Source organism: Saccostrea echinata, unplaced genomic scaffold (genome assembly GCF_033153115.1).
Source record: "Saccostrea echinata isolate AGI-Se365-2 ecotype Australia unplaced genomic scaffold, CSIRO_AGI_Sech_v1 ptg000009l, whole genome shotgun sequence".
Classification (NCBI taxonomy): Eukaryota; Metazoa; Mollusca; class Bivalvia; order Ostreida; family Ostreidae; genus Saccostrea; species Saccostrea echinata.
In genome coordinates this window covers 52311463-52324260 of record NW_026889758.1, presented here as the reverse complement: position 1 = coordinate 52324260, position 12798 = coordinate 52311463, and the positions used below count along the sequence as shown (strand labels likewise).

General features: G+C 31.9%; 1 protein-coding gene across 1 annotated transcript; it reads right to left on the bottom strand.

The window, feature by feature from the left end:
- Positions 1-1353: 1353 nt before the first annotated feature.
- LOC133183934 (coiled-coil domain-containing protein 112-like) lies at positions 1354-12735 on the bottom strand. Its single transcript, XM_061318809.1, has 14 exons — positions 12712-12735; positions 12100-12197; positions 10214-10335; positions 9434-9523; positions 8545-8620; positions 7888-8071; positions 7072-7158; positions 6537-6686; positions 6306-6446; positions 5991-6086; positions 4391-4540; positions 3691-3786; positions 1699-1817; positions 1354-1458 (listed from the first exon to the last, which is right to left on the bottom strand). The coding sequence occupies exons 1-14, from the start codon at positions 12730-12732 to the stop codon at positions 1425-1427; spliced, it is 1464 nt and encodes a 487-aa protein (XP_061174793.1). The 5' UTR covers positions 12733-12735; the 3' UTR covers positions 1354-1424.
- Between the last annotated feature and the right edge of the window lie 63 nt (positions 12736-12798).

Sequence of the window (12798 nt, the reverse complement as noted above, 5' to 3'; positions counted from 1 at the left end):
TCAAACATCGGGAAAAAATTACTTTTTTTGGTTACATCATTGATCTCTGTTTGCCTCCTAGATGACCAGAAGCAGAGCAGCAGATTTTAAAAGAAATAATGCATTTTCATTATGCATTCAACACAGCTCTGCCTTTACGCCAGAATCCCTGTCCCTGCGGCCCCGCCCTTGCGTCAGAATCCCTGTCCCTGCGGCCATAATGTTCATAATTTCGGAAGAAATACACTTGTTCATCATAATATATAGGGTTGTTTTGCTCGTGTTATTTTCACCCTTTCACATTTGCAGTCAATTTGATCCCATTTTAAATTTGCCTAGACATAGTTTTGATTAAGAAATGATGCTTCTTAGTTTGAATCCATGCTGTTTGAAATTTGCCACTTGCCACAAGGACAAAAATAAAATGGGGGCAAAATTTTCCCTGAATACAGTAACTATGCACTCCGTTTATCTGCTAAATATCCAGAAGTAGAGAAGATGATTTTCAAAGAATTAATGCATTTTCTTTATATAATCAACAGAGCCCTAACCTATGGGCGATGAATCACAATTTTAGAAGATGCGTACTTGTTCATCATAAGTATGCACTTAGTTTGTTTGCTTACTACCCAGGAGCATAGAGGAAGATTTTCAAAGATAAAAAAAATGCATGTTTAACAGAGCCTCACCCTTTAACCAAAACTGCTGACCCAGGGGCCATGAATTTCATAATTTGGACTGAATCACGTTGCTCATCAAGACCATGCAATTGTCTACTGTATACCCAGAAGCAGTGGAAAAGATTTCAGCATATATACATGTGTGTATTAGCCCTAATTTACAGATGATTGATCAGGTGAAAGTTTAAAATAAGCTTCATTCTTAAATATTCATCATTATGTCTTCCATTGCCTATATACGATTCAAAAAAAAAAAAAAAAAAAAATCTTCCATAGGCCAGTGGGTCAAACTAGACCTATTTCTTTTTTAAATAATCACACTTCCGAGTCCACAGTGGAGACTAAATATCATCTACAACATTATCTACTTTTTTATTCATGTTTAAAGAATATTTTAGCCAGGACAACTTCAAAATTATGATTGTTTGCTCTCTCCCAACTTAGGAGGAAAAAAATTGGGTCGGTGGGTAGATGGAAAATCCCCCCCCCCCCCCCCGGAAAAAAATCGACATGCTGAATTTTCAAAATCTATTTTCTCGAATCCTTAAAGAAATAATTGTTTCTTGGATGTTAAAAAAAGTTTTGAGTCGGGCCATTCTTAGCCAGTTGGGCGGGAGAGGGCAACCAAACAATTTTTTTTAAAATGGCCTTACTATAAAATGTTAAGCATATAAACTGACAACAAAATTATCTTGAAAGTATGATTTTATTCTTCTAAGAAAAAAAAAGCACAATTAACATCATAAATAGACCAGTTGCAGGACATCATGTCATTCCTTGGCGCCAGGAAGGAATAGCCCTAAAAAAGAAATAATTCAAATCTACATTCTTCAACAAAGCCAGTATGCAATGGACCAATCTGAATTCAAATATGTCTATTTAATGCATTGTGTAAAAAACACTAAAAAAATCTAATGCACATTACTGACCAAACTCTTTGCTGTTTGATGGACTCAAGAATTGAGCAAATAGGAACTGCAGGTTTTTCTCAGGGTGAAAGCCATTGTTGACTTATCATACTTGTTTATTTATATCATACCTGTGGGGCATATTTAAGACAGGCCCTGACCCTGTCGGTCCCTTGTCCTTCAATCTAGATGTCCAGCCTGCTGTAGGTTTTAACAATCTGTTTGGATCTCTATCCACTTCTATATCAACCTGAGAAAAAATACATACGGATGTGACTCACTGACAGACACATTGTCAAAAAACTTTAATATTAAGTTTTTTAACCTTATGTCCAAAATCATCAATAAAAACCGTTCAAAAACAGTTAATTTAATTCAATACCGTATAAGTGGATTTTTAGCAAGTCAGAAATCTAGTGATTTGTTCTGAAAAAAATGGAATTACATAATTTTAGCAAATAGTAATTTGAGCAATTTCATGATACCTAGAAATCTAATGCCAACTTTCAGTGTGGAAGAAATGGCTTGCAATATTCAATTTTAGTAATCTCAACACTCAATCCCAAAAATACCAAAATAGAATCCTGGCTAAAATTATTACTTATATGGTACATTCATGTATTGTAACATGAAATATGCTAGTTCAGTGTTGGAACATTTGCTGGCAATCAAGGCCAAGAGTTTTCTTACCAACAGCTGGCTTGCTGTTCAATGAAATTTATCATGAATGACAAATGTAAAACACTATAATAAATGTATCTGTTTGCCACAGTTCTAATGTGAGAGCAAGTGATTATTCTTGCAAACTGAAAATGAAACAGACATGTAATGTTACATGACCACAATTTTTCAGGATAAAATGTCTTCAGCAAAGCTCAGTTACATAAAATATATACAAAGGATCTCCCATGATTTGTGGTTGACTATGATTTTTTATCCGAGTTGTGTGTTTTTTATCCCTGAGCCTTGGCGAGGAGATAAAAACATACAATGAGTTGGATAAAAATCATATCCAACCACAAATCATGGAAGATTCTTTTGATCACATATTTTATACATCATTATCAATGATTTACATGTTTTTATTTATGAATCACACTATTTACTTCATGTTTTTAATGCAAAACCCATTGTGACGTCACAGCGGTGAGATATGAAAAAAATTCCAATGAGTGATATCCACGGTATAATGGGGTAAACTTGTGATAAAAAAAACAAACACCAATTTATCAAATTACTAGAAATATGTCCATAGGAAATGAATGCCCCGCCGAGGGTATATTAGTAATGCAACATTTTAACACAAATTGAGAAAAGTGAGGTCAAGGTCAAAGGAAAGGTCAAGGTGAAAAAATATTGATGCAGTTGAATAGCTTACTTCAGTATGTATCAGCATATGAAGTTTGACATAAATTTAAGAAAAGTGAGATCAAGGTCAAAAGAAAGGTCAAAGTCAAAAATTGTTTATGCAGTTGAAAAGGTTACATCAGTATGTATTAGCATATGAAGTTTGATAAAAATGTTATGAATAGTTTCTTAAAAACTTAGCTAAACACTAATTTTACAAAAGTGAGGTCAAGGTCAAAGGAAAGGTCAAGGTCAAAAAATGTTGATGCAGTTGAATAGCTCTCATCAGTATGTATCAGCATATGAAGTTTGATAACACTATCTTGAATGGTTTCATTAAAACTGAGCTAAACACTAATTTAAGAAAAGTGTGATCAAGGTCAAAAGAAAGGTCAAGGTCAAAAAATGTTGATGCAGTTGAATAGCTTACATCAGTATGTATCAACATATGAAGTTTGATTACACTATCTTGAATGTTATCTTTAAAACTGAGCTAAACACTAATTTAAGAAAAGTGAGGTCAAGGTCAAAGGAAAGGTCAAAGTCAAAAAATGTTGATGCAGTTGCATAGCTCTCATCAATATCTATCAGCATATGAAGTTTGATAAAATTATCTTGGATAGTTTCTTTGAAACTGAGCTTTGAACAGAGCTAAACACAAAGTGTGATGGAAGGACAGACGGAAGGACGGACGGACAGAAGGACGGAAGATGGACATGACAAACACTATATGCCCCAGCCATATTCATGGCGGGGCATAAAAAAATGATGTTTACCTGTTCCCTGAGTTTATCCAGTCGTTTTTGTTTCTGTATCTTTTCAGTTTCTTTTTCCTTCTCCTTTGCTAACTTTTCTTGCATTTTCTTCTGGTCCTAAAAGTCAAAACAAAAATTCCTGCACAATACATCTGGCTTAAACGTGAGAAATCATAACTCATTACAGCTCAGCAATTAAGGAGTCTTAGTCTAGAGGAATCCTTATCTCTAATTGTCTCAAAGGTGCATACATTATACACGTATATGTTTTAAGGAATATTGGTCATCAGGATAAATAAATTTTCTGTAATCTTGTCATTCAATCATATTTAGGCCCAATTTTCAATCTACTGTGACTTTAAAAAAGCACATATATTTTCTGTTTAAATTGTTTTCTATCTACATGTATATCCCCCCCCCCCCCCCCCCACACACACATATCCCCCCCCAAAAAATCTGTAAAAGTTAATTGTCATTTGAAAAAAAAAGCAACAAAATGGAAACTTTTTTAACCAGTAATGAACACTTTCATGCTAAACATAATCTATCTTTCCATTTAGTAACAATTGAAAAATGATGAAAAGGACACATAAAAAAAATAAATCCAGTTACACCAATAAGTGATTTTGCCTATCTGTACATGATTACGGTAAGTCTGCACATAATTTGTAATGCAGCAGAATATACAACTACATTTTTTGAAATTGAGACAATAACTGACCCTATCCCTGAATCGGTGAATCTCCCTCGCAGAGATCTGTTTCTGTCTTTCTCTGTCCTCCTGTTCCCAGGCCCTCTTCTGTTCCTCCAAAAATCTCTCCTCCTCCTCTCTCTCTCTCTTGTGTATCTCGACCTTTTGTTTCAATTCAGCCTATATGATAAAGAGCATAACATCACTACTTTCTGTTTGAATTCAGCAACTTTTAAAAAGCACATCCCTACTTTCTCTTTCAATTTTTTAATGAATGTTTCAATTCAACCTATGGAGAAAAGCAAAATTCCTCCATATTTATTTTAATTCAGCCTACAGGTATAATGAAAATTACTAATCTCCAACATTTTTTTCTGTTCCAGTTCAGCGACAGCATCTCAAATCAACATACTAAGATAAACTTACATGTAGATGCTTGTCAACAATAAAACATTTCATATCAGAGCAGTTGGTATACCTGATACCATCATTCATAATTTTTGTAAAAGTTTATTTACAATTATTTTTCAGAATTTTTTTTATATATATGGATCATACTATAAATGTATGTTTACTTAGAAGAATCATTTGAAAAGGAAGAATCTTAAGATAAAGTGCCCTGGCACAGCATGATTTGTCTGTCAAATATTGTTAAATTATCATAAACAATTTAAATGTGTGTGTGTGTGTGGGGGGGGGGGGGGGATTTAGAGTGAATAAAAATCAAGTCAACCTTGATACAAAGATTTCAATGATTTTTCCATTCCTTATAATGTTTGATGTACATACATCTTCTGTGGTGTAGGTACATGTACTAAAATAATAAAAAATAATACATCATATATTTCTCAACTGGTTGTGTTAGAGCTTAACAAAAGCCTATCTGCAGCTTTGCTAATTATTGTATATTTTATGATTGATTAACAATGCTTCAACCTAATAAAACATCTAAACAAATTATGTTTTATTCTTAGAATATAAATTTGTCATCTTTGTGAGACATGACACTCTGCAATTGGGTTGTAAAGGTATAAAAATTGATAAATAAAAAAAATATATTATACAATATCAAATGAGTTTTAATTATATTTCTGCTATCAAAATTCTCCTTGACCAGTGCTTGATAATTACACCCATGAGAGAAGTGGAATTTTTCTTGTAACATTACATTTGTTATAGATTGCTGTAAAGTATATAATGAAAAAAATATGTATTTTTTTAATTCATCATTTTTTTTAATAAGGATACTGCAATACTCTTACATCTTTTGGGATTGTGTAATTTCAAAGTTAAAGACATAGATTTTTAAAATTTCACTTAAAGGTCACTGTGATGCATTAATTGGCTATGTTTAATGATTTGAGGTCTAATAGTTTTCTAGTTATGAGCTTGACAGGATTTTTCCATATTTGGCAATGGCATCTTAATTAAAGATCTGAGCGACCTACTTTTAATGTGTGACACACCTTCTATCCCAAATTTAAGTTATGAGCCACACACAAAAAAGCTGATAGACAGACAGATGGCCATGAATGCCATAACATACCCCAGGTAATATATCCCGTCTTAAGATAGGCATATAAAAAAGCACTATTCTCTTTATTATTATCTAAATTCTTGTTTGTGAGACCTTTTCTTTCTTTCTCTCTTCTTCTTTCTTTGCTTTCTCTAATGCAACTCTCAGCTTTTTTTCTTCTGCTTGTGCCCTCTCTAGTTCTTTTTGCACCTGAAATTCCAAATTCATACAAAAGTCAGGTATGAATCTCAATAATTTCATAACACAACAGGAACTATTTCCTCTTTTGAAACAATGTCTCTAGAATTAAAAATTTGAAAGATGCAATTTTTAACAAATTTTGCAATAAATTATTCATTTATGGCCATTGCTCTTGAGTGATTTATTACAGTAAATAAAAAGCAATGACCATCCTTAGTTTCTACATACCTTCCAAGCATTCAACTGACTAAATCTCTGTCTTTTTTCCTCTTCTAGTTGCTCCTTTAATCTCTCTTGTTTTTGTTTCTCTTTTTCTTGCTCTTCTGCCAGCTCTGTCTCCACTTTACTTAGAACATCCTCTTTTTCACCCTTTTAATAATATATTGACAAATTTCAAATATCATACTGAATGGAAAGGATTCAAAACTTTTCTTTGAATGTTTTTTTTACGATATTTACCTCTTTTCGCTCCCTCCATTTCCGAATGCTCTCCTTCTTTTTCTCATTCATGGATAGATATGTCTGATACCACTCCTCATGATCTCTGATTTCCTCCTCTGTTTTAGTTGGTATGGCCACCAGTGCATGTTTTATAAAAACTGTCTTTCCCTGAAATTCATTTTTAGATGATGACTCTGGAGGTTCAAACAACAGAACTCCAAAAGGGTCGTTCTTAATATAAAGTTAAGAAATACATTCAAAGCTACAAATATTTTATGCAGTGGACTTTCCTGGACATTTTCTAACATTCAGTGTAAATGTAATAAATAGTCTAATATCTGGTAATGTATAAATTTTAAATATGAAAAAAAAAAATCTTCTAAACAACACTGGATTTAAAATCTCAAATGCTAAGGAGAGATAGCAAAATATGCAAAAGGGCACAGTTTTCAAATATGTTAATGTATGATTCATTCAATCTGTCTCTCTTTGAAAAAAGGGGGGTGAATGTAACAAAACCGTAGAGGTCCTCTTTTATGAAAAATGTCCTTACCTTGTATCTGTTCCTGAACTTGAGGAATGTACCATGATCATATTCATCCCAGCCACCTCTTATACCCCCAGTTTCCTCCAGAAATTTCTGTATTAAAAACAATTCTTAAAAATCAAAGTCAAATAAAGAGGGAAAAAAACTTCCTTGGAAAAATCATAATTTTCAAGTAACACACATGCTCAAAGAAAATATGATCTTGTCCTTTTAAATCAATTTTTTCTCATTTTGTATCCATATTTTTGTGAGAAAAAGAAATAAATTGAAACAGCTAACAAATTCAAATTATCAAGCCTATGACAGTGAACTAATTTTAACATTTAAAACCCAATGCAGTAATAAGTAAAAATTACATACAGTCAAACCTTGTTATCTTAAACTCGAAAAGATCAAGAAAAACTTTGAAATATCTAAGAGGATTCGAGATATTCAGATTAAAAAACATTGAGAAAAAGTGATTGGGACTCAAAATCACTTTGACATATCCAAAGTATCTGAGATATCAGTGTTCAACATGCCAAAGTTCAACTGTTTGTGGGAATGAGAGTTAATAGTGTACAATCACTCCTATAAGGGTGTCCAACAAACTGAATTACCTTAAATTACTATATTTCTTTTAATAACATTTTTATGTTTCATTGTGTTTATATCTTTAAGTGTAAATATCTGTATCTGAATATCTACATAATAACTAAAGCATCTAGTTTTGAAATTTACATGTACAAAGTTCATCCTTAAAAACAATTTAAGATCTACAGTTGAAAAGCTATAGAAAAAGATACTTGTATACATGAAATTGACAAAGCATTTTATTCTTACCTCAAATGCTGCTACCTGTGGTGGCAGATCTTTGGTGATGTCTCTGGCACTCGCTAATGGAGCTGATGGAAGTTTATTTTTACTGTTGGATTTTTCCGAGAGTTGACTCCAGGCGTCAAACTTCCTCTCCAGAGCCTGGATTTCCTGAGACGTTATTCTCTCATCTCTGATTAATTCTTCATAACTATAAGAGTATAATGTATAGGAATACAGAGAATTTCTGATCAGATTATTATTTGAGAATAGTAGAATACATGTAATCTTTAAAACTAAAGAAAATTATTATAAGAAGGGTTTCTCATTATCAGTGGAATAAATTAGGATTTTTATGAAGGCAAAGTACCAGTAGAAATTTTGTACAAAAAAAGTATATACTTATAATCTCTGCAAAACATTTAAAATTGTACGGGTATTGAGTTATTACCGGCACATTGATTTATTTTTCTTTTAACTCTCTAGAAAAGCTAGTTAATAAAAAGAAAAGGGATAGATTTCTTTCTTTATTCCTCCACCTGGCAATTTTATTTCCCAAAAGTTCTCCGAGATAAATCATATTTAACGAAATCATACATTTTTTGCTTATTCTCTGTGCAACATTAAAAAAAACCCTTGAAAAAGTATTGGGCCATTATCAACAGTGTTAATATTACTACTCACTGTTTTCTTTGGTTTTCTTTAAAGCTGTTAATAGTACCCTCTATCTCTTCCATGGTCACTTTCAATTTTTCTACAACTAAGTTATCAAGTAATTGTAATTTACTGATCAGATATTTTAAAAAACAGAAAGTTTTAAGTATCAAGTAGACCTGTAAACATGTACCTTTTTTTGTCTTACAACTATAACAGAAGTAGGTTTGAATTGGTGTCCTAGCCAGAAAAAAGGCATACTGTAAATCACTCTTTATTTGTGAGAACTTTATATTTGTGAAAATATGTGAGTCCATCTACTCATGAAAATTTCATTCTTGCATATATTTTTATTATTAAGATTTCATGCAACAATATAATGAGAATTCATGAAAATTTTGTCTCGCTTGTAACTATTTTATGACATTCTCACATAATAATAAGTAGCCAAATTTTTGTGATCTACAGTTTCATTCCTATTCATTTGCAACTGACTTAAAAAGTACAGTCAAGCCTCGTTATCTTGAACATAATGGGACCAAGAAAAAAATTTAAGATATCAAAGGATTCGAGATATCAAAAGTAAATTACTTAAAGAATAAGAGATTGGGACTTCCAAATCACTTCAACATATCCATGGTATTCGAGATATCAGTGTTCCAAATAACAAAGTTAAACTGTACATGTCATTACCACTATATTTGTTATTTAGAATAAAAAAAAAAATTCTTCATTTTCTAATGGTATGCTGTCATTTTAATAATTTACTGTTTTAGGAAAGAAAAGAAAAAATAAATTTCATATCTACCCAAAGTTGAAAAAGAGAAAAATGATTATTAAACTCTTACTAAGACTATTGATAAAAGACACTACATGTAAAAGTCTGACCAGCTTTGGTGCCTAAATAAAGAAAACTTACATTCTGGTGTTGGCTTCACGTCTTTCAACTCTTTGTGGAAGCGTTTTACCATATGACCAATCTTTTCAAGTTGTTGTTTCACTTTTACCTCTACATAAAAATAAAGAAAAACTCAGTTATAATGAACTCCTGCAGACCTTTGACTTTACTTTGCTATATTCACTATTCGTTATATCTGTATCATCAATGAAATGAATGAATTCACGATACACATCTTTTCCTTCGAGTAAGATTACCAAATATGTTCAGGAAGGTATTATATATATTTATTTATTTCCTATGTAGCTTGTAACATGAGATTTGATTGGTTAGCAAAGTAGTGTAAATTTCCATAGACCTGGCTTGAGCCAGGGATAAATAATGTGACGTCACTATGCATAGCTTATCACAAAAAGCAAATAACATGATGTCATGATGCTATGTAGCACCTAGTAAATCTTATGGATAGTTTGAAATACCATTGATTGGACTTGGGTTTACAAAGAATTTATTTGGTTACATAGGAAATAAATTCATTATCTAGGTCCAGTCAAGGGTGTACCTGAATTTACTCTGGATAAACTTTCCTTGGGTAGTACAGATTTCTAATGAATTGAAATTCAAATATAAATTGAATAATTTGATAACTAATCATTTGGTCAACAGTTGTGCCAGGTTTGGTGACCCAACATATATATAGAAGTCAATCAGGCTCTAAGAAAGATCCTGAGAATTCAATGATCAAGCATACAGATGTACAAACTTTGAACAGCTTAAACCTAAAATGCCTCAAAAGCCTACGTTCTGACTTGATTTCTGCAGTCATTTTGGAATCCAATTCTTCAAGGGAAGCAAAGTCATGTCTGAATTCACTCCTCTTACTGTACAGGTGTGTTGTTTTCTCACGTTCCATAGCTACCACTCTAAATAAGTACGCATGTATATTGAATTAGAATTTGTAATAATTTAATTCTGATTGTAAACGTGCCATTTGATTGGATAAAACATTTACTTTAAAATCATATAAATTGGGTTGCCTACGTCACAATGACTTGCATGAAATACGTATCGATCCACATTTAAATTTTGTACAATTTGAAGTCATTTTTTTTTAAAGGCAATCATCTTTTTTCTTACATTAAATGAATGAAAATTAAATTAGAAGGAATGAAATTAATAGCTACTCAATTTATATGGTTTAAAGTGGGTTGGAACAGCTTACGCTTTTTTATAAATGGCTAAGCGGTTTATAAAGTGTAAACTGCCCCAACCCACTTTATACCGTATAAATTGGGTAGCTATTACATTCATTCCTTAAATAATCTCATAATTGTATTTTGTAATTTTTCTGTCATTCATGTTACAACATATTGCATTTATACATGTAAAATCATTGATAAGAAAATTTTTACACAACTCACCAAATGAAAATTATCTATGACTGTTTCAACCAATTATATGAATTTTCTACATGATGTACACTAGCTTAACTCATTTTATCAAAATTATTTTGGAAATCTTTCAGTAAAATTTAAGTGAAATGCAGGATGCAAGCATACATCAGTCTTCATGCAAAGTTGCATAAAAAACAGTCATTCAAATACAGCAGGTAAAGCACAACTGACTGCACTCATTGAAGTATAATGTACCATCAATTCAAGTTTACACCTAATCTCCATTTACCTAGATCTGATCTCTTTTCTAGGTAGATTTGATTCCTACTCTAGTTAGATCTGATCTCACTCTACCTAGATTTGATTCCACTCATAAAAGCAGTAAAAGAATATCTCTTATGATGTGATGAATCCCTGGAACTACCATTAATCATACATATGCAGCAATGCATCCAAAGCATAGTGCCTGTAGCCATGCAACCACAGAGCACTTATCAAATGTTGTGTTTCTGAGTCAACACTCAAAAAACGGATCAAGATATTGGAACAAATGCCTTTTACCAGCAGCCCAGTTTTCAAGTACAAATTTTCATTATCATTTTCTTTAAAATTAAGTTGACACAGGGTTCAACACTAACTTTTTAAGGCTTTAGTCCAGCTGGACTAGTGCTTTATTACTTATACTAGTCCACACGCGATTTTATTAGTCTGTCAAAAAAAAAAAAAAAAAAAAAAAAAAAAAAAGAAACATCAATGTTTTTTAACATTAATTTAACGTGACAATTAATATATGTATTATTTTTTTGAAATAAACAAAGTATTTACGTGAAATATATTATTCCACAGATTCATTGAAATCTCGCAATCAGCAAGTACGATCGTATTCCCGATCTCGTTTTTTTTTTTTCTTTTTTTTGTCTTTACATTACATCAAAAACGTCCAACATCTTTCTTAAAAGTGTCGTACTAAATCATGATTGCTAAAACCTTATACTTCATATCGATCAGTCAAAAAATTAAGCGCTGAATTGACCCAGCATTGCGTAACTACCCGCCAAAAGCTAGAAATCTAAAAATACACACGGGGTTTTCCAGTAAAAGTTGTCGAGAATCGGACATCGGTAATTTATTCATATTGTTTTTCGGAAATTTTTATTGGTCCGTTCGGACTAATGAGCCATATATTTTATTAGTCCGAAAGAAAATGTATTAGTCTGAGACTAACGGACTAACGTTAGTGTTGAACCCTGTGACACATACTTAAATGTTTATGAAATATAATAATTTACTAACTGTACACTTAATTTCCGTAACTCTCTGAGGATTTCACCCTTCTTCGCTTTTTCCATTTTGTTTTTCCATGCCAATACATTCTTCTCTCTCTCATCATTCTGAAACAAAATAGAGAAAAAGTTGAAGGTTCAATTCCAGAAAAAAATATGCAACATTCTTCAGTTGCAAACCTTAATTTCATAAAGATCATCTACTTTATATTAATAATTGTGCACTCGCAATTTGCTAAAATTGACTACTTGTACTTAGTACCTTAAATACTAGTGAAAACATTTTTTTGTTTTTAATTTATAAGCATTGCAATATTTGGACTAGGAGAACTATGGAAGCAAATGAGAGGTTTATATGGCAATTCACTTCAATAATAAACCATGATATCATTACAATTGCCCCAATTGCCTTGTCATGGTGTTTCTGTGCATGTCTGAAGCTTGTCTTGTACTTGACATTTTCCCCCAAATCAGCAAATGCATCACAAATAACAATCAAGACATTGATAGAAATATAATTATTACATTGATAATGTACAAATAATGATAGCTAAGAGTTAGTTAACACAGTCTTTAATGAATCACTCATAAAAATCATCAAAAATCTTGCAAGCTTTTTCACCTCCTTAACCATCGCCGCCATGTTGTAAACAAAGGATTTTTAACAAAGTGTACACTACCATATTCGTATCATAATTTTAAAATATCG